Source organism: Cephus cinctus, unplaced genomic scaffold (genome assembly GCF_000341935.2).
Source record: "Cephus cinctus unplaced genomic scaffold, Ccin1 Ccin1_scaffold0680, whole genome shotgun sequence".
NCBI classification, from domain to species: Eukaryota; Metazoa; Arthropoda; class Insecta; order Hymenoptera; family Cephidae; genus Cephus; species Cephus cinctus.
In genome coordinates, this window is record NW_014333305.1 from 85,710 (window position 1) to 104,171 (window position 18,462).

Genomic DNA, 18,462 nt, shown 5'->3' on the forward strand with positions numbered 1-18,462 from the left:
TTCGCATTAGTTCAAATTTTCGCCGATAAGAGGGCAGGACCTCCTGGGCATGATATGTGGCGCCATCTCTGAGAGAACCAGTGAACTTTCTCCGACAAAATAAATCTTAAAGTAATTCGAAAATCAGCTGTATCAGGCTGGTACAGATAAACTGCGATAGGGAACTTTCAAAAAATCCTTTTACTTTTTGCAACTTGCAGATGGAATGAAAGTAATGGCAGAGAAAATGCAGCATAGCCGAAAAGGGGTATAGAAGTATAAGATTGGAGGAGATGGAGGAGGATGCTGTTAGGACGGAGGAGTGTAAGAAAGAGACAGAACTCATTCGTACTCTGGGATATTCGCATAGGGCAAAAGAGTATCAACGTGTATATGTGTTTAAAGATAATTTATTGAACAAACGTAATAATGATACAGTATACAAAGTACAAACATACATACAGTCATACAAAGTACATAGTATGCAATGTGCAAAAATGCATACAGACATACACACAGACATACACATACAGCCCGCGAAAGATTTGTAACAACAGTACCATTAAAGATATATTACATATATCACTGCAATATAATATACGTGTTGTACGTTATATGCACTACGACTTTAATTTTTCCTTTTTCCAAAGGACATTTTAAAAATTTAGTTTTTAAGGATATACTAGGAGGAGAGTGATGGAGACAGGAAGGAATAAGAGATTCGAAAACAGAATAGAAACGTTTGGTGGCAGCAGCCAAGAAAAATGTTTGGATATAAAAGTTGAGAAGAAGTAAGAAATTAGATAAATCAGAAAGTAAAGAATGAAATATAAAGAAATAAGGAAATAAAGAAGAAATAAATATAGAAATAGAAGAAAGTTGGAAATGGATATGAGAGATGCTTCCAAAAGATCAGTATAGGAGACCGGCTCGAGGAAGAATGAGCGCTCCGAGTCCAGCCACTAGCTCGAGCGCTTCCTCCACCATCTGTCTGCTCGTACTTACCGAGTCCTACGCGACGAATTTGCGGGCACGCAATTTTAGGCATCTTCCAGTACTTCTAAATATGCTTGACCAAAATTTCCGATTTCTAAGTGTTAATATTTTACTTTATTGATTTAATTAATTATCTAGATTCTATGTTAAGGAGTTCTGAAAAATCCGCTAGGTCATATGGAATATTTCGAAAATAATATATTGCTGCGAAAATATAAAATTCACTTAACTTTACTTTCGCGATCTCCCGGTGACTGCCTACACATGCTACTCTTTAAGGCAGGTTCTCAGAGAGCTAAATACTAGGAGCTGTCTCTCTGACATGGTCAGATAGTAGCAAGTTTTAGCTTGGTTTCTACCTGTGAAGATGACGACGCTCAGCTCTAAGTAGGAACTACTTAATTGAAATCATATTTAAAAATCAAATACTAATTTGATGTTACACATGATGATTTGAAATATTTCATTTTATTTGTACAGATTGGAAAAATGTGAAGTTTGTGCGGCTAACAAAGCAAAGTACACGTGTCCAAAATGTGAGGTTAGAACATGTTGTCTTGGATGTATCAACATTCACAAAAAGGAATTGGATTGTGATGGAATTCGAGATAAAACAAAATTCATCTCACTAAACACATTCACTGATTTGGATTTACTCAGTGGTACATACAAATAAGACTCAACCATATATATCTGTTGTTACTTTAAATGTCATTACTGATTATAAATTTTCCTCATTTTTTAATTAAGACTATCGATTACTTGAAGAAGTTGGTAGGTCTGTAGACCAACTACAAAGAGATCCTTCAAAAAGATATACGCGACAAAGCAATCTCCCTGTGGTAAGTTTTCTATCAGTGAGTCATCAAATTTCTAATGCATTTCTCTTAATTTCGTAATATTGTTATAGCACTTAAATAAATTGAAAACAGCAGTTAAACATAGAAGAACAAAACTAGAATTTCTGCCACAAAACTTTAGTCGTCATAAGGAAAATACAACATATTTGAAATGGAGTACAAATGAATTATTCTGGAGAGTTGAGTGGATTTTTCCTCAAGCAGAGAATACAAAATGGGTTGATGATAGGTAATAATCCAATGCTGTATTTGAAATACTTATTCCAGCACCCAGGATAGGATGTACTTTAAAGAGCAAAAGTAATGATAAAATTATTTTTCAAGGTTGTTGGAGTCTGAACGATTATCTAATCTAGTAGAAAAGGTAATAGATCCTATAGAGACGTCAAAAGATAAGAAACTAGATATTGAGGAGTTAAATGTTAAAATGATTCTAAGTGACAGATTACAATTTTACCGTGCCGCTGGATTGCCTGGAATAAAGGTTTTGTTAAAAGCAGAAATGGTTCAGAAATCTGATACAAGGTGTGTAATAGATTACTTAACGTATTTAAAAAATCCTGCAATAATTATTTTCTTTCAGATTTTATGAACTAGATGTAACATTGACGCTTAAAGAAAATTTAGAAAAGAAAACAATAATAGAATTTCCAACATTATATGTAATATTGCGTGATCACTTGGATATGTATGAAATTATAGATAGTGGTAAGTGTTGTATTCCTACTTTTATAAATTATAAAATAAGATATCAAAATTACCAATAAGGTGTTAAAATACACATATTCCTTAGATGAAGAACAAGAAGTAGTGGAAAAAGAAAAATCATTTAATAATTCAAAAAAAAGAAACTTACAAAAAAGAAAATATCCACGGAATCAAAATAGCAAACAAAAAGAGGAAGGCCCAGTGAATTTCTTTTTTGATACTGCATTAACAGATTCAGAGGATGAACAAATGCACGAAAGGAGAAATTACCCTAGCAAATTAAATATTCCAGAGTATAATGATTTGGTCAAAATGGAACATTAAAATAGCATTATAACTAAGATGACAAAGACCTCAGAAAATTCATCAAGAATCATCGTATATATTTGTATGAATTCAATGTTTATTGTAAATATATCGTTCTTACGAGCAAGTACAATTGAATTGCATACAAATATTATAACATTAATAATAACACATGTTTCATTGGTACCATTCCCCATAGACAATCTACATATCCCCCCCTTATGGTTTACCGCCCAAAAATATTTTCCTAGTAGACAATAAATATATATTTTACCTTTTTTCACTCCTACATGGATACTTAATAGCATCGTTCGTAAAAGGAGAATAATGTTTCCACAATTGAATCTTTCATACATAACTTGACTCATACACGTTAAATTCCATTGTAACACATATATATAGTGGTGAATAAAATATATAATCGTAGGAATTCGCATATGAATATAAGAGTTGGAATGAAGCAAATTAGTAACGTAAATGCTAATAATATTAACACCAAGGATATATCAGAGATCTTAATACTATTGTTTTATAAATGACGATCGTAAATATTGTATCGATGGATTAGAATTTAAAGAATTATTCTTATCGGAGGCAGTAAAATTTTTCACATATAAATCAATTGATGCTAAGTCATGTGTTGTTGAAACATTAAATATTCTTTTGATATTTAAAAAAGGTCGACGATATTACTTGTATATATACAAAAAAATGCTTTACAATATTTACCCAAACTTGGAGAAAAAAATTTATTTTTCCTTGGAGAGAACGCAGTAGTTGACACGTCCTAATCAGACCAACGCTTGACATCTAGTTTCTGATGCAACAATGATTGGTGATTGGTTTCATTGACTAAAGAATAAAGAAGTAAAGCAGGAAGACCAAAAATGCAACTAGGCCAGCCACTGCTTTAATGTACATTGATTTACTGTTAAGGTGTGCTGCATCTTTTCTATATTTCTGTGACAACATCGATAAGTTTTGTGTCTTTGTGTCTAATTCTGCAATTAATATGTAAAGTGTGAGTAATAATATCATAATTGAAACTAATTGTCAAAAATTAAAAAACATTCTTACCTGAGAGAACTGTTCCTCTTTGAAGAACATCATCGATATTTTGAACCATAATTCGCTGTACGTCTTGCAATTGAGTGTTCAGAACATTCATGTTTCTACGGGATCTATTGTCTGAGAATACCTTCTTAGCCTTATTAATGTAGGTGTCTATGAAATAAATATTTGAAATTAATTTAGAATTATATGAAATATAATAAATTAATATCTCAATCATCTTGACAATGTATTTACCAAATTCGATAAAATAATATGGCCTGGCAACTGTATTAACCCGTTTCCCATATTGAGAATGGAATTCTTGTGCAATGTCTTCCAGATAGCTATATGCAATACGTTTACTATAATTCCTCTCGCACAATACCAAGTAACAGACCTCATTCTCTATTAAATAGCTGTAAGGAAAATAATGTCAGAAAAAATTTGGATATACAGAATATCAATGTTATTCCAAATAAAAATACCCACTGAAAGAGATATGGTCCAGTTTCTATAGTGCACCTTGCAGGAGATTGTGGTCCTAGCTTCCTGAAGAGCATTTTAGCCTGATTTTGGTATTCCAAGATACTCTTCCCACTCTATACAAACCAAAATACACAACCATTAATCCGACAATAATTACTAATGCATATGGATGAAAATTAATATAAAAAACTTTAAAAATAAAACTGGGCATTATGATTGCATACTACTTTAAACATTTCTATATCAGCAAAAACTAGTAGACACAATATTTAAAAAAAAAAAAGAATAAAATCCTTAACTCAATGAAATAGTGACATTTCATTATAAAAGCGCTCTAACCTGTTCATCCTCCTGCATACTTGCAGCCAACGGCAGGCCGTCTGATATCCGCGCAATCATCGTTAGTAACACCATTTTCGTAAAATTATATACAATTCGACTCTAAATATTTGATAAATACTTGAAAAATCAGGTCGCTGGTACGAAACTCAATATCCACAGTTCATTTGTACGGCGCTGAAGCACAATGTGTCCAAATCCTGAAGTTGTCACTGAAAAGATACCACGTCAGTCCCTGCCGTCACTACCAGTCGGAGTAAGTGGCTATAAGTCCGCCATTTATTTAACTTTACCATCCAATTCATCACATTCCTAATGAAAATCTATATTTATCACTGTACTAAATCGATACTATAGAAATTCATTTCACAAATAAAAAAACATATTTAAAGCTCTGTCAATTAGATTAAAAATAAACTGAAATATTCTTTTGATTTCATCGCCAATTCATCGCGTATTGCATCAAGAGACTCGGTCAAGTCTCGCGCCAAGTATTCATACATATAGGCAACCGGTTGTACGTACATGGGATTCAGGGCACGGACCGCAGAGACTTTGCCGGAGTCAAGTTTTATACCACCGTTTGGAATCAAATATCTTATGATCCGCTATATATGAGAAAAGATTATCGATACATTCACTATAGGAATGGAGGGTTTTGAATCGATTACCACCAAGATCTATAAGATTAGTGTACATACAAGATCAGGGCATGTTGCGTATAACAAAGTAGATTTAAGTGCTTACAACTTCTTTAATATATCCAGTTGAGCAACAAAAACTTATGATATCCCCTCAAAAAATACTTACGTGTAACAAAGTGTGCCAAGTACAGGAGTGCTGTGAATTCCTATAACAAAAAGTGTTGAAATCATATTATTAATTGCCCAGTACATAAGTCACTACATATTTTCTTATTATATGATCTAGTACTAGCTCATCGTTTTTATTGTATTTTCAAAATTTTCTATAAAACTTTACGAGATTCCTTATCGAGTACTACTTGGCGGGTGCATGACAGAATTCCAAAATAAATATTCGTAAAAATAATTAATATACGTACAAGTAAGTGAAGCCTTCAATAATATCTTGTATCCTGAATGACTTCGCTGTTTGTTTCCAAATATTTTCTGAGAAGTCCCTTCTCTTCCCGCCATTTAAAAACTGTCAGCGGTGTCTAAAGTAATTACACTTGTTCAGCGCTGCTGGAGCCATCTACGAAACACTTGCAAAAACACAAGTATTATTATTTTAATAATCCGACATAGCAAAATGTCGCCCAACAATTAGATTTTAGTGCAAAATCCGAAAGGAATTAAGCAGAAGATGCAAAATGTTTGTTTACTATCATACAAAATGTAAGTTGAATATTTTCAGTAATGTTATTGATTAAAGTTACGAGTACGCATTCATGAATGATGTTTACACCATAATATTCTTTTTTGCAGAAATGACAAAACAAGAATTGCATATGTGATGCATAAGTAAAATCACGGTCGTACATACAGGTCTTGCAACTCCCTTGAAGGGGGTAGTCTTCTTTTAGAAGGATTTTTCATTTCGCTTCATAACCACAAGAGGTGTTGCGATCAAGCGATCCGTTCCTATTTCTCTCTCCCACAGCTGATTGTAGAGTGAGATAGATAAGGGGCCCGTTCCTATTTCTCTCTCCCACAGCTGACTGTAGAGTGAGATAGATAAGGAGTTGCTCGATCACAGCGACGCTTCTGACTAAAATTTAAAATGTACCGTGCTTCTAAACCACGTCTACCCCCACCGCTGAAAATTGGGCGAGTTGCAAGATCTGTATGTAAGACCGTGAATAAAATACATGCAAATAATTCCTTCTAATGGCCGTAGGATGGCGCCAGTAATCAATATCGAACTGGTCAATAATTCCTTGGCATTTGTTGGCATGCAACCAACAGGCTAGATGTACTTTTTATTACAATGCAATTTCGATAAGGTTATGTCATGTTATTTTTGTGGGATGTTTTGAAATGTTATTTACTCGGTTGTGCACTATCTGCCAGAACAAAAACAAATGTTAAAATAGTGCGTTGATATTCGCGCACAATAAATTAAATCAAAAGAGAGACATGTAAAATTCAGAAAGTATGATTTTCACCCAACGAAAAATGAAGCAATTTGTTTTTACCATAGTGTGTGTAATATTAGGTAAGCTGCTCTTGTTTTTGCTCCTTAATATTTTATAAGTTATGGCACGCAAGTGTTATGAGATTCAATTTCTCTAACATATTCCAGCTGGAATTGAATTCTTGATCGGTAATATACTGGATTCTTATTGGTTTTTTTATTTTGATTTGTGCTTTTTTTTTCTAATGATATTTCCGATTTCATCGGTTATTTTTTTCAATATCCACTTACGAACATATGTGAAATGTCAGGTACATTTTTGTTATTTAATATAAACGTATGTTGAAAAAATAATAGAATTAGATTTATTCTATTATAGTTCTAGGTTTCTACAAATCATGGGCACGTACGGATAATGAGCACAGTTTATTCAGTCATCAACACCTGACTAAATCGACTGATAACGACATGGAGTCTTCTTTGAATAAAGCAAAAAATGAAAATCCTCCTGGTTATATAGAAATTAACGATCTTCAAGAAGCAAATAATCGGATACGAGAACTCGAAGACAAATTACAGCGTATAGAAGTCAAGATTGAAAATCGCGTGCCGAAAAATTTCCCGACTGTTAAATTTCTTAACTACAAGAATCGTAAAAGAATTTTAGTAACCGGAGGCGCCGGATTTGTTGGTTCCCATCTTGTTGATCGTCTCATGCTCGCTGGCCATGAAGTGACTGTGGTTGACAATTTTTTTACTGGGCGCAAACGAAACGTGGAACACTGGATTGGCCATGAAAATTTTGAGCTTGTTCATCATGATATAGTGAGACCACTTTATCTTGAAGTCGATGAAATTTATCACCTTGCCAGTCCAGCCAGTCCTCCACATTATATGTTAAATCCAGTGAAAACTATAAAAACTAATACATTGGGTACAATAAATGTGCTTGGTACGTGATTAAAAAATTAATAAATAATTTTTTAAAGGGATTTCACTAAACTAAATATTAGGATCTCTTTATCGAAACTATTTCATTACAGGACTTGCTAAAAGAGTTGGAGCTCGGGTTTTGATAGCTAGCACTTCAGAAGTATATGGGGACCCTAATGAGCATCCACAGACAGAAACTTACTGGGGTCATGTCAATCCAATTGGTTAGTTTGTGTCTAATAATATTTGTTACTTATATTGTTACGAGATTTTTATATATAAGATAATACAATATAAAAAGTTATGACAGATACATGTACAATGTTTCAGGGCCAAGAGCTTGCTACGATGAAGGAAAACGTGTTGCTGAGACACTGAGTTATGCTTACATGCGGCAAGAAGGTGTTTCCGTAAGAGTTGCTAGGATATTTAACACGTTTGGACCGCGAATGCACATGAACGACGGTCGCGTTGTTTCGAATTTTATTCTTCAAGCTTTACAAAACGACTCCATCACTATTTATGGCGACGGACATCAAACAAGATCGTTTCAGTATGTCTCAGATTTAGTTGATGGACTGATTGTGCTGATGTCCTCAAATTACACATTGCCCATCAACATTGGAAACCCTGTCGAACACACTATTGAACGTAAAAATTCTTTAACATTCCTGGATCTTACATTATAATTAATTTATTGCTTAGTACTTACATTGTTTCAGATTTAAAAAACAGCCTATATCTTATGTTAAGCTCTTGTTTTTCCTCTTCAATAATTAATGCATTAAAATTACGGTTATACTAATATTTTATACTTAATTGTTACAGAGTTCGCTCTAATGATAAAGGATCTAGTGGGTGGTACAAGCAAAGTTGTAGAGCTGGCAGCAGTGGAGGATGATCCTCAAAGACGAAGACCGGATATAAGTCGTGCCAAGAAATATCTGGATTGGGAGCCAAAAGTGCCGCTTGCTGAAGGCCTCAAACGGACGATATCTTATTTTGCAAAGGAGTTACAAAGAACGAAACACTCTCAAAGAGATAGCTTTGAGATGGAACAACTGCCTTTGTTTAAAAATGATCATGACATCATAGAGAATTTGTAGAATTCAATCATCATGAAACTGAAATAACTTTGGATGGGTACACTTCATTGAGTCAACTGAAGAAGATTAGTACCTTTCGAAGGAATTCTATTGAGGGAAACATTCGTGGAAACAAAAAAGCAAGTGTCTATGCCGAATCATCGAAGAATCTATTCTCACAAGAAATGGCTTGTCCAAATTCAACTTACTGAGAAAGCATGAAGTACTTTATGATTTGATTAGTGCCAGGCCATTCAATTAATAATATATACATTGAGGATAAAAGAATCACACGGGAATTGGAAAAATTATGTCATCATGAAGCGATTTGTATCATGGTGCAATTTATATCATTGATAACTATTCGTATGAAATGAAATCTTGAAAAATTACGATTTAAAAATGATAAAGTGAGATGTTTTTACACGAATAACGACTTATAAACGTTCTCAAACCTTCGTACGGAAACAAGCATTAAATTATTGTGAAGAAGTGGTTGTGATGTTAGGGACCTTTTGTAAACAAACTGGATAAATTAGATTTCCTGCTATGAATCCATTTTGGATAATAAATGGTAACTCACGTGTCATCTATGTGGACCATAATGTGCCAAAGAATATCTCCATATTCAGCCAACACTTTGAATTGACTTTCTTGGTATTCAAAGTATTGATCAGAATTGATCGTACAAATTCTCTTATATATTGTACTTGCCATACAATTTTCTTGCTGAAAATTTGGTCTTACTTTTATTATCTGTTGCCATAAGATCTCCAACAATATCTCAGCTTCATCTCACAATCAAAATGCCAGCACAGATCTTACATTTTTTAGTTAATTACCACTATATTCTGCTATAGAGTTCATACTTAGGGCAGTGTACTCTCAGAATGATATTATTTTATGCGTGATATTACTTTAATTTTGAAAATCATTAGATGATTTGAACTGCATTAACAAAAAAATTATTTAGGTATGGTATAAATCGATCGCCCTAAGGTTTACTGACCGTCATTTCTCTCCGCTCATACTTCTGTTACGTAATGTAATGGTAATTTTGTTATACGTTGAAATGACGTAATGTGTAATACGTGTAGTGAAGGATTAAAGGACCATAATTTATATGTATGTATATATATTAGTTTATATAAATATATATTTATGTGCAATTATTTTGAGTTGACATATCCCAATTTATTTCCCCTCAATGATCTGAATAACAGATATAAAGACGTCATAATATTTAATAAGAACCTCATAAATCTGATTTTTAAAGTCGATTTTCTTAAAAATGAAGCCTGTGAAGAAAACATTTACATATTCTGCAATTTCGATTTACTTTTTCATGAGAAATCAGGTTCCTTACTGATTGTACCATGTATTTCGTTCGACTTTGTATATTACATAGAGCTCAATGATGTTGCCATTATAGCACATTTAATTTCAATAAGCAATTGTATACTTATACATATATTGATTTTCTTACAACCAGCAAAAAGTTATCAGATGATGTATACTAAACTTTGTCAAAGGTTATAAGATATTAATATAATCTTAGAAAGTGCAAAAGTCCATGTCTCACAAACTATGGATCAACACATCTCTTTTAAAGGCTCCAAATCAGTCAATAGTCAAGCGTTATAGAATAATGTCTGGAACACTTACATTTTGTATCTTAATCTTTATACCGCTAGGTTTAATCACTGGAAATTCAGGCTCCAATAATGGAACTATTTGTGCAACAAGAGAAGCCTTCAGATTGTGTTCACACAAAAGCATTTTAACCGAAGTTAATGAATTAAGAAACGAAGAACGTCTTCAAATCTCTGATTTGGGTCTTCTTTCAATAGCAGCAGGAGCTTTCAAAGATCTATCCATCACACATCTTTACCTGAATCAAGGAAACCAGATATCAATTTTGACGACAGACTCATTTAGTGGTTTACCAAATCTAAAATGGCTTCATTTAGACAATAACGTTGTGTCACTTTCATCAAATCTCTTTGAGAAATTAAAGAGCCTAGTATCACTATCACTGGTTTATAATCGAATCAACAATATACCAGCCAGATCCTTCAATGGTCTGACCAAATTAACATTTCTTTACCTCAATCACAATGATATTACACACATCTCAGCCAACGCTTTTCAAGGAGTCAGCAGTAATCTCATGTACTTGTGGCTCAGCAATAATCAAATAAATGAAATTGCGCCTGGAGCTTTCGCAGGATTGACACAACTGAATCAACTGCATTTGGAATCAAATCATTTGACATCCTTGCAAGCTGGATTTTCTGATGGTCTCATCAATTTGGAAGTTCTTTTCCTTAACGATAACCAACTGACATCATTGCAGCAAAGCACATTTACCAATTTGGGAAATCTACAAAAATTGTATTTACAAAATAACAACATTGCAAGCATTGAGTCCGACAGCTTTGTGGCTTTAAGGAAATTAGAATTTCTTCAACTTAATGGAAACCATCTGACCATCATAGACAATGGAGCGTTTTACGGACTTATTGCACTCAAGGAATTGCATCTTTCGAACAATGAGATACAAGAACTGAAGAAATTGGTTTTCAAAGATTTACAAGCTCTTACTTCGATTCATCTGAATAGAACTAATCTGACTGATTTAGATATTGAACAAAGTGGTTTGCCCTCATCAGCTTCTGTAATTTCAACTAAATAAAAAAGTTGAATCTTAAATAAATGTAAAAGTTCAATAATTAAAAAGTATTTTAAATTACCAAGAAATAAATATGTTTAAGGAGGCATGTTCTTAAAATATCTATTATATTTTGTAATTCATTGTCTCCTTTGTATTTTCTCTTTCAATCAAAAATAAATTCCTCAAAGATTACATAAATCTACACAATAATTTCTCAATATCCTAAAACAATATCATCAATATCAGCTATACATACATAATAAAGAAAATGAAACAATTACTGGCAAAGCAAATTGAATAGAAATGGAGCACTCTACTAGATTACCATATAGAACTTGAAACTCAGTCAAGAAATTCACTTCATTCAGTCACGTAGTTCACCTAAGAGAATTGAAAATCCACAGAAATGGATACCGTAATGATGAATTTCTATTTCTTCCTTAAAATGTTCGGTTTAATTATCGTAAAATTTAATTCAAGCGGAAGTCTAGTATTATCAAGAGTGTCAGTACTGTGGTCTTTCTTATTAATAATTTTGAATTTTGCACATCTATGTACGCTCCCCGACTACGTAACACATTTAACTAATTTAACAATGAGCGAAAAAAGATATCTAAGCATTAGCGCAATAAACAGATCCGTTGCCATGAAATGTGTCCAACCATTCTCTTGCGTAATTGCTGCTCTTGTTGCTCGTATTAATACAATAACAATTTCGCCGTTACGAGTTGAGAAGATCGCAAATAATTTGAATATGGTGGATCGCATCTTAAATAACAAAAGCGTAGGAAAAACTACTTTTCTTGTATGTTGCGGAATTACTTTTTTCTGGTGTTTAATTGTTTGCATTAGTAATATAATAATCATGGAAACTATCGAAATAAATAATTCCTTGAAACTGCTTTGGGAATTTTGGGAATTGCTAACTGTAACTGCAGCAGAGAACAAATTTATAGCTTTCATCATAAGGCTGACTAATCAATTTGGTATTATTAATGAAAAATTAGAAGAAATGTGCGACACTAAAAAATTCTCACATGCAACGTAAGTTTACAGTAATTTATAAGATTTTTTACTGTGAAATTCGATACCTAATTAAATGTCCGAACAGGCACTCGTGTATGGAGAGGAAACGCAAAATGTATGAAAAACTTGATGAAGACGAGGACGAGAGCAAAATGTCTTTAAAAGAGAAGATAGAACACTGTCGTATTGCTCACAGTATTGACAGAGATATTTTTCGAAATATTAATGATAATTATCAGTACTTCCTGCTAATCAGTATCAGTAGTAACTTTACGAGTTGTCTTTCCAATCTTTACTTGACAATTCATGACGGGCAACAATCTTTTTCAAATAAACAGAATTATTCTACTGTCGAAATTTGGCAAAGTCAAACAGTAAAAATCATTACGAGTATTTTTTATATTATCAAAATCGTCATCATCGTGTGGTTATCTTCACTGGCTACCAATGAGGTGATTCTTTCAATAATTAACATATTTATTCAAGTCGCGCTTATGTTTTAAGATGTATTAATGACAGTTATGTCATATCAAATGTCATATCAATGTCGTAATTATGTCATAATTATGTCATATCAATATATCATTTATCAAATTTTAGGGAAAAAGGTCCGCATCACTGACAACACGTCTCATGTCGCGATCTAATGAAATTGCCGTTAAAGAACAGGTTCGTTCTGCGCTATAGCTTCTTTCAAAAATGTATATTCTTCATTGTAGTTTAGAAGAATGCAATTTTAAGAAATTAGAAAAGAATTGGGCTGCTTTTTTTAGCTCAACCTTTTCCATGATCAAATAATGCTACACGACATTGAGTTTTCCATTGTAGGACTATTTCGATTAAGATTTTCCGTAATAGGTTCGGTAAGTATAAGGATGAAACAAGAGAATACTATTAGAAATAAAATACGTGAAAGTACAATTGAAAACTATTTTGTTCTCAGATGTTGAGCGCGGCTATAACGTACTTTGTTATTCTTATACAGATGTAAAAAGGAATTCCGCTATTATATTTATTTTGAAAAAGGTAACGCGCGATACGCATTGTTGCTGATGGTTTCTGATTTGACAAGAGCAGATTGAAGCGAATGTTCGAATAGTATTATTGGATTTGCAATTTTTTAGACAACATTTAATCGGGAAATGTTATTATAAACGAATAGAAGCTGAATTAGTGCATTCTGTATTAATTTAATTATTAGCTATATTTCAGATTGTAATTCTTGTATAACCGTAATTCATGAGATACATTTTACTTAACCTTATTCCTTATTCAGGGTTATGTTAAGATTGCGTAAAGTTTTGTTTTCTTTAATTACTTAAATCTTAACTGCGCTACTTCAATAAGGTAATACAGCGTTTTTTAACTATAGTGTGTGAATTGTTGTTCTTTTCACATAAATTATTTCAATAATAACAAAGTGTTCAAAATTGTAAAGTGCGATAAGAAAATATGTTTTATCATGTAAGTAAAATTCGAATTCAGAATATAAATGCTCTATATGTTCATGTTAGCTACATATATTTTTTCGTTTTTAATAATTGTAGATATCATTGGAACATGAAATTTTACTACATCCAAGATATTTTGGACCACAGTTACTTGACACAGTCAAACAAAAATTATATACAGAAGTAGAAGGAACATGTACCGGCAAGTGAGTGTTTTGAGTCTGCAATTTTTTTAAAATTCTAATATTATTGCATTTTTAGATATGGTTTTGTAATTGCTGTAACAACAATAGACAACATAGGTGCTGGTATCATTCAACCTGGACAAGGCTTTGTAGTCTATCCTGTGAAATATAAAGCTATTGTATTCCGGCCTTTCAAAGGAGAAGTATTGGATGCTATTGTCACACAAGTCAATAAAGTAAGAAAAAAACATTTAATCACTGAAATCTAATTACAAAGAATGTCAATAAAACATACTGATGCCTCTCTACAGGTTGGAATGTTTGCAGAAATAGGTCCATTGTCCTGCTTTATATCGCATCATGTACGTAAACATATGAAAATTCTAAGAGTTATTATATATGCAAAACATTATATTTCATAATATAATTTCAGTCCATACCATCAGATATGCAGTTCTGTCCAAATGTAAATCCACCCTGTTACAAATCAAAGGAGGAGGTAAGACTCACTGTGAAACTTACCAACTGTTATTGCTCAAAGTCCTTCTCAGACTGTTACTGACAGTAAATTAACTATATGAAATTTCAGGATGTAGTAATACAAGCCGATGATGAAATCAGATTAAAAATTGTTGGTACAAGAGTAGATGCCACTGGAATTGTAAATATAAATATATATCAAATCATAATCATAACATAGTTATTCATATGCTAATGACATGCTTTTCTCTATTTCAGTTTGCCATTGGTACACTAATGGATGACTACCTTGGTAAGAATCAATTATTTCAATTCTTTTACTGTATAGTATATAATGTGTAATAATAAATAAGTATCAAGAGTATCATAACAAGTACTTTGGCAGTGACCAAGTCTTACACATATATCTGTTTTGCAGGATTGGTGTGCAATTGATCAACCGACAAATTTGATACAGATTTGCTTCCCTTCTGCATTTTAAAGACCATATGCTCTTTACCGGATAATTAATTACAGAAATGCCTTTTTTTAATATCAGATACTGAATATATATATACTATTCCATAAATATATACAATAATTTTGTATTATCAACAATAGTGAGCTATTATGGACAACTAAATGAGTAACAATAAGTGAAACCTATCAGCGACCAGTGTCATATGAATTATAGAGCATATCATTAACATGGATATGAAAATTTCGATTAACATGTACTTTATAAATATTAAAACATTGATCACTTTGTCATCAGTAACGTCAATTCTTCTCGATATAACATACGAAAATCATCAAACGGCAGTACTGGCATACATACACTATTGGTTGGCAATGCCAACTATATCAAGCAGAATTATATAATAAATATAACTTTTCAAGATCATAGATAATAATATAAGTTTCCAAGGTCACACATTACCTAAATATTTTGTATTAATGTAATCAAGCATTAATACTATTACTTTTCTGGATTAGCGGCTCTCTTGATACATCTGGTTCTTGATTTTGAGTTGGGCTCCCGGTATTCATTACGTTAACTGAATTCGAAGGAAAGGTACGAGAAAAAAATCAAAATTACGAAATCTTCAATACTTTGAATTCATGCCTGATTTTATTTGCGACGAATGATGTAATCTGATCTCTTAAGTAGGAATATTCAGGTTCCTTATCACGAAATAAATAAACTGGAAATATCTGTGATTTTATGTCAGTTCCTTGAGGTATGATTGTAACTAACAATTAAAATCTAGCAAAATCAATAAGCACAGTGTCATCTTTGTCCTCCATTTAAATTCTTTGCAACGAGTTACAAATTTCTCATATATTAGTTAACTAATACAGCTCCTTCGAGTATCTCTATCTCATATCCAGGTTTACTTGTAACTGCAAAAATGTATTAAGTTCGGCAGACTATCGCAAAAATATCAACAAGTTTTTGTAGTATGATAAAAAATCAGTAGGTATAATATGAAACATAAACTTACCCATATGTACGTAACTGATCTTGTACGTCTGATGCCACAAGACATCATTTGATCTTCTCCAAAGGTAGCATGACTGTTTCTAAACACTCTACTTCCCGCTGTAATTGTTTAAATATTGGATTGAGACTTTCGGCTACTGATGATATATCGCATGTAGATCCTTCTGATCCTGACAGGCCTAGAAATAAGGCCAATTTTGTTGCTATGGGGGTTTTCTCAGATTCGCCTTGTATATCCTGATCAGGCATCATTTTATCTGCTACATGTTTCACTATTAATCCACTGCTGTTCACATAGAATGTCGAAAATCCATCGTACCACCTAAAAATGATTATTTTTCAATGCTATGTGCTGTAAAAAATTGATGTATATGATTGGGATACTTTGAATTCTTAGGATCTTACGATTCTTGCTCTTGAAATGCCTCCTGTATGTTCCATAACTTTATTTTCCAAAATAGAAACATCACTTTCAATCCTGATATACCACGTATACGCCAGCGAACTTTCACAGTACCATCCTCAGGATGCATTGTTATCTTTAGAACTTCAAATGTTACATATGCAAATTTCAAGTGACCAACTGTTCTCAATAGGGCTATTTGTTTAACATAGTGGAACAGACCCCTGAAACAATGTCAGTTATGTAAAGTCATTTATCTCTTGCATCTATGTATATTTCTAAAAGCTGACACTAACTTTGTTGTGGTACCTCTAATATTATTAACAAATACCAGCTCGGGATGATAGATAGAATAATCCATAGACTTTATGAATAAATTTGGCAGCTGTAAAGATTTGTATGAATGAGACTTAAATTTTTTATTTGAATATTTTTCTCTTAGCTAGAATTGTTATACGCACATTTTCACGCAATATGTTAAATACACGTAGTAGTTGTTCTTGGGATGGTCCACCATCTAAATCTTGTGATTGTTGACTTTCATTCACATTCTCTAGATTAGCTTTACCCTCTGCCAAGAGAATCATGTCCTTCTCAAAATTCGATAACATTGGTTTGTCAGCACTGTGCATTCTGATACCCAATGACAATCTTTTAAAGGCATCCTCCAGGGATTCATTCTCATACAGAGTGACGACACTCTCTTGCTCAACAGAGGTCTTATTCCAAACCATAATATCATCCAGAACAATTTCATATTGTTTCACAGCAGATATAAGTGGAGAATGGAAAGTAACACATCCTCTTGAGCAATCTTTGCTACACTCTTGACTTTTTCCTAAGTTATACCATTCTGTCTGAGAAGTATAATCTTCTGTTTGGTCATGTTTTCTGCTTAGATTCTCATGACACTCATTAGAGCTATCTAACGAACCCAAAGGTACATGCTGATGTATTCCAATATTTACAGAGGATTCTGGCACTCTCTCTTTGGGACTAGCAGTAGCACTGGTGATTGTTCGTACACCAAGGAACTATAATATATCATATAACAATATTTTTAATACAAAATACATATTTGTTAGAACCTTCAGATAATGAGATAACTCAATACGAAGCCTCAAGCACCAGGTGCATTAAGAAAAAATTAGTGAATTAATAACAAATTGATTTTTCACATAGAATCTGATATGTATGACAAACCAGATAATAATTAAATAGACGATAACATGTTCAAAAGAAAAGCGCAAGCAAGTTTTTGTAGTACATCGCTATATTATGTAAGTCGTTTAAGGTTAGAACGTTTCGGCATTCACTCATTAAAGTGCTACCAAGCAATGACAGTACGTCCACTGCGAGATTAAATTAAATGATAAATAATTCTACATAATTAATCAATTGAAATGTATAAAATGTCATGTTAATTCATAAATCAAGCGAACTTACCTCTTCCAAAAATGCGGATGGTTTGATGTGTTTTGGCAGCTGTCGGTCGAGTTGTCCGATTTGTTTGCGTGTGTTGACAAACGGCGTCAATTTATTAGAAATTGTACGAAAGCACAGGGACATTTTGTAGACTTTCGTGATTACTAATGACTTGTCTTAACTTAATGCGAATTATTATACGACTTTTCTAGAATTGAGTGAATGGAGCATCTACCGCCATGACTTGCCGCACGACAGTAGACGACTTGGAAAGAACTTCACTACCGTGAACTTACTTGACTGATCAAAACTTTCTACCACCATAACAATTTTTTGCTATTGCCAACTTAAGCTTAATTAAAATAGCGGCAATTACTAATTTCTTTCAATATAATTATAATCATATTATATTGATTATTGTTTATACTAGATATAATCAAGAATCAGTTTCAAAAGTTTAAAAAAAGAATTCCAGACCGGAAACGCTGCAACG

At 32.8% G+C, this 18,462-nt stretch overlaps 6 protein-coding genes and 1 long non-coding RNA gene across 18 annotated transcripts; 4 read left to right on the forward strand and 3 right to left on the reverse strand.

Annotated features, from left to right (window-relative positions):
* Positions 1 to 1,071: 1,071 nt before the first annotated feature.
* On the forward strand, positions 1,072 to 2,943 carry LOC107269618 (box C/D snoRNA protein 1). The gene is made up of 7 exons (XM_015743695.2): positions 1,072 to 1,362; positions 1,456 to 1,637; positions 1,726 to 1,817; positions 1,886 to 2,064; positions 2,160 to 2,360; positions 2,419 to 2,543; positions 2,629 to 2,943. The coding sequence occupies exons 1-7, from the start codon at positions 1,343 to 1,345 to the stop codon at positions 2,865 to 2,867; spliced, it is 1,038 nt and encodes a 345-aa protein (XP_015599181.1). The 5' UTR covers positions 1,072 to 1,342; the 3' UTR covers positions 2,868 to 2,943.
* Positions 2,925 to 6,375, reverse strand: LOC107269621 (vesicle-trafficking protein SEC22b-B). 5 transcript variants are annotated; one of them, XM_015743701.2, is made up of 9 exons: positions 6,234 to 6,375; positions 5,791 to 5,952; positions 5,538 to 5,577; positions 4,849 to 4,939; positions 4,728 to 4,768; positions 4,392 to 4,501; positions 4,158 to 4,318; positions 3,927 to 4,073; positions 2,925 to 3,850 (listed from the first exon to the last, which is right to left on the reverse strand). In XM_015743701.2, exons 5-9 carry the CDS (start codon positions 4,743 to 4,745, stop codon positions 3,702 to 3,704), a joined length of 585 nt encoding a protein of 194 aa, XP_015599187.1. In that variant the 5' UTR covers positions 4,746 to 4,768; positions 4,849 to 4,939; positions 5,538 to 5,577; positions 5,791 to 5,952; positions 6,234 to 6,375; the 3' UTR covers positions 2,925 to 3,701. The 5 variants fall into 5 exon arrangements, with proteins under 5 accessions (XP_015599187.1, XP_024942714.1, XP_015599185.1 ...); XM_025086946.1 differs by having other exon boundaries at positions 4,728 to 4,939; positions 5,791 to 5,942; XM_015743699.2 differs by having other exon boundaries at positions 4,728 to 4,939.
* A 218-nt stretch (positions 6,376 to 6,593) lies between these two features.
* Positions 6,594 to 8,925, forward strand: LOC107269612 (UDP-glucuronic acid decarboxylase 1). The gene is made up of 5 exons (XM_015743682.2): positions 6,594 to 6,905; positions 7,204 to 7,776; positions 7,868 to 7,981; positions 8,088 to 8,408; positions 8,586 to 8,925. The coding sequence occupies exons 1-5, from the start codon at positions 6,845 to 6,847 to the stop codon at positions 8,861 to 8,863; spliced, it is 1,347 nt and encodes a 448-aa protein (XP_015599168.1). The 5' UTR covers positions 6,594 to 6,844; the 3' UTR covers positions 8,864 to 8,925.
* On the reverse strand, positions 7,593 to 9,559 carry LOC112494626. Its single transcript, XR_003060233.1, has 3 exons — positions 9,426 to 9,559; positions 8,147 to 8,387; positions 7,593 to 7,746 (listed from the first exon to the last, which is right to left on the reverse strand). It is a non-coding gene; the product is annotated as an uncharacterized LOC112494626 (long non-coding RNA).
* A 154-nt stretch (positions 9,560 to 9,713) lies between these two features.
* Positions 9,714 to 15,851, forward strand: LOC107269624 (DNA-directed RNA polymerase II subunit RPB7). 7 transcript variants are annotated; one of them, XM_025086932.1, is made up of 10 exons: positions 11,738 to 12,560; positions 12,628 to 12,994; positions 13,143 to 13,211; positions 14,090 to 14,199; positions 14,255 to 14,414; positions 14,490 to 14,540; positions 14,612 to 14,677; positions 14,768 to 14,839; positions 14,917 to 14,950; positions 15,077 to 15,851. In XM_025086932.1, exons 1-10 carry the CDS (start codon positions 11,923 to 11,925, stop codon positions 15,091 to 15,093), a joined length of 1,584 nt encoding a protein of 527 aa, XP_024942700.1. In that variant the 5' UTR covers positions 11,738 to 11,922; the 3' UTR covers positions 15,094 to 15,851. The 7 variants fall into 7 exon arrangements, with proteins under 7 accessions (XP_024942704.1, XP_024942702.1, XP_024942701.1 ...); XM_025086936.1 differs by lacking the exons at positions 11,738 to 12,560; positions 12,628 to 12,994; positions 13,143 to 13,211 and adding an exon at positions 9,714 to 9,967; XM_015743706.2 differs by lacking the exons at positions 11,738 to 12,560; positions 12,628 to 12,994; positions 13,143 to 13,211 and adding an exon at positions 13,310 to 14,006.
* On the forward strand, positions 10,341 to 11,594 carry LOC107269617 (insulin-like growth factor-binding protein complex acid labile subunit). Its single transcript, XM_015743694.2, has one exon. The coding sequence runs from the start codon at positions 10,416 to 10,418 to the stop codon at positions 11,535 to 11,537; it is 1,122 nt and encodes a 373-aa protein (XP_015599180.1). The 5' UTR covers positions 10,341 to 10,415; the 3' UTR covers positions 11,538 to 11,594.
* LOC107269613 lies at positions 15,748 to 18,266 on the reverse strand. Of its 2 annotated transcripts, none has more exons than XM_015743687.2 (6): positions 17,991 to 18,266; positions 17,006 to 17,578; positions 16,841 to 16,929; positions 16,547 to 16,768; positions 16,143 to 16,463; positions 15,748 to 16,068 (listed from the first exon to the last, which is right to left on the reverse strand). In XM_015743687.2, the coding sequence occupies exons 1-5, from the start codon at positions 18,111 to 18,113 to the stop codon at positions 16,187 to 16,189; spliced, it is 1,284 nt and encodes a 427-aa protein (XP_015599173.1). In that variant the 5' UTR covers positions 18,114 to 18,266; the 3' UTR covers positions 15,748 to 16,068; positions 16,143 to 16,186. The 2 variants fall into 2 exon arrangements, with proteins under 2 accessions (XP_015599173.1, XP_015599172.1); XM_015743686.2 differs by having other exon boundaries at positions 15,748 to 16,041; positions 17,991 to 18,263.
* Positions 18,267 to 18,462: the final 196 nt, after the last annotated feature.

Coding starts and splice junctions, on each gene's coding strand:
- LOC107269617 (XM_015743694.2), top strand. CDS start 10,416: ATGTCTCACAAACTATGGATCAACACATCTCTTTTAAAGGCTCCAAAT.
- LOC107269612 (XM_015743682.2), top strand. CDS start 6,845: ATGATTTTCACCCAACGAAAAATGAAGCAATTTGTTTTTACCATAGTG. Junction 6,906..7,203: donor CATAGTGTGTGTAATATTAG/GTAAGCTGCTCT, acceptor ATTCTATTATAG/TTCTAGGTTTCTACAAATCA. Junction 7,982..8,087: donor GGGTCATGTCAATCCAATTG/GTTAGTTTGTGT, acceptor ACAATGTTTCAG/GGCCAAGAGCTTGCTACGAT.
- LOC107269624 (XM_025086932.1), top strand. CDS start 11,923: ATGGATACCGTAATGATGAATTTCTATTTCTTCCTTAAAATGTTCGGT. Junction 12,561..12,627: donor AAAAAATTCTCACATGCAAC/GTAAGTTTACAG, acceptor ATGTCCGAACAG/GCACTCGTGTATGGAGAGGA. Junction 14,840..14,916: donor GAGTAGATGCCACTGGAATT/GTAAATATAAAT, acceptor TCTCTATTTCAG/TTTGCCATTGGTACACTAAT.
- LOC107269613 (XM_015743687.2), bottom strand. CDS start 18,113: ATGTCCCTGTGCTTTCGTACAATTTCTAATAAATTGACGCCGTTTGTC. Junction 17,579..17,990: donor CATCCGCATTTTTGGAAGAG/GTAAGTTCGCTT, acceptor GATATATTATAG/TTCCTTGGTGTACGAACAAT. Junction 16,930..17,005: donor TTAACATATTGCGTGAAAAT/GTGCGTATAACA, acceptor AAATCTTTACAG/CTGCCAAATTTATTCATAAA.
- LOC107269621 (XM_025086946.1), bottom strand. CDS start 4,802: ATGGTGTTACTAACGATGATTGCGCGGATATCAGACGGCCTGCCGTTG. Junction 4,502..4,727: donor GTATGCAGGAGGATGAACAG/GTTAGAGCGCTT, acceptor TGGTTTGTATAG/AGTGGGAAGAGTATCTTGGA. Junction 4,074..4,157: donor ATATTATTTTATCGAATTTG/GTAAATACATTG, acceptor TTTATTTCATAG/ACACCTACATTAATAAGGCT.
- LOC107269618 (XM_015743695.2), top strand. CDS start 1,343: ATGACGACGCTCAGCTCTAA. Junction 1,638..1,725: donor TGATTTGGATTTACTCAGTG/GTACATACAAAT, acceptor TTTTTAATTAAG/ACTATCGATTACTTGAAGAA. Junction 1,818..1,885: donor GACAAAGCAATCTCCCTGTG/GTAAGTTTTCTA, acceptor ATATTGTTATAG/CACTTAAATAAATTGAAAAC.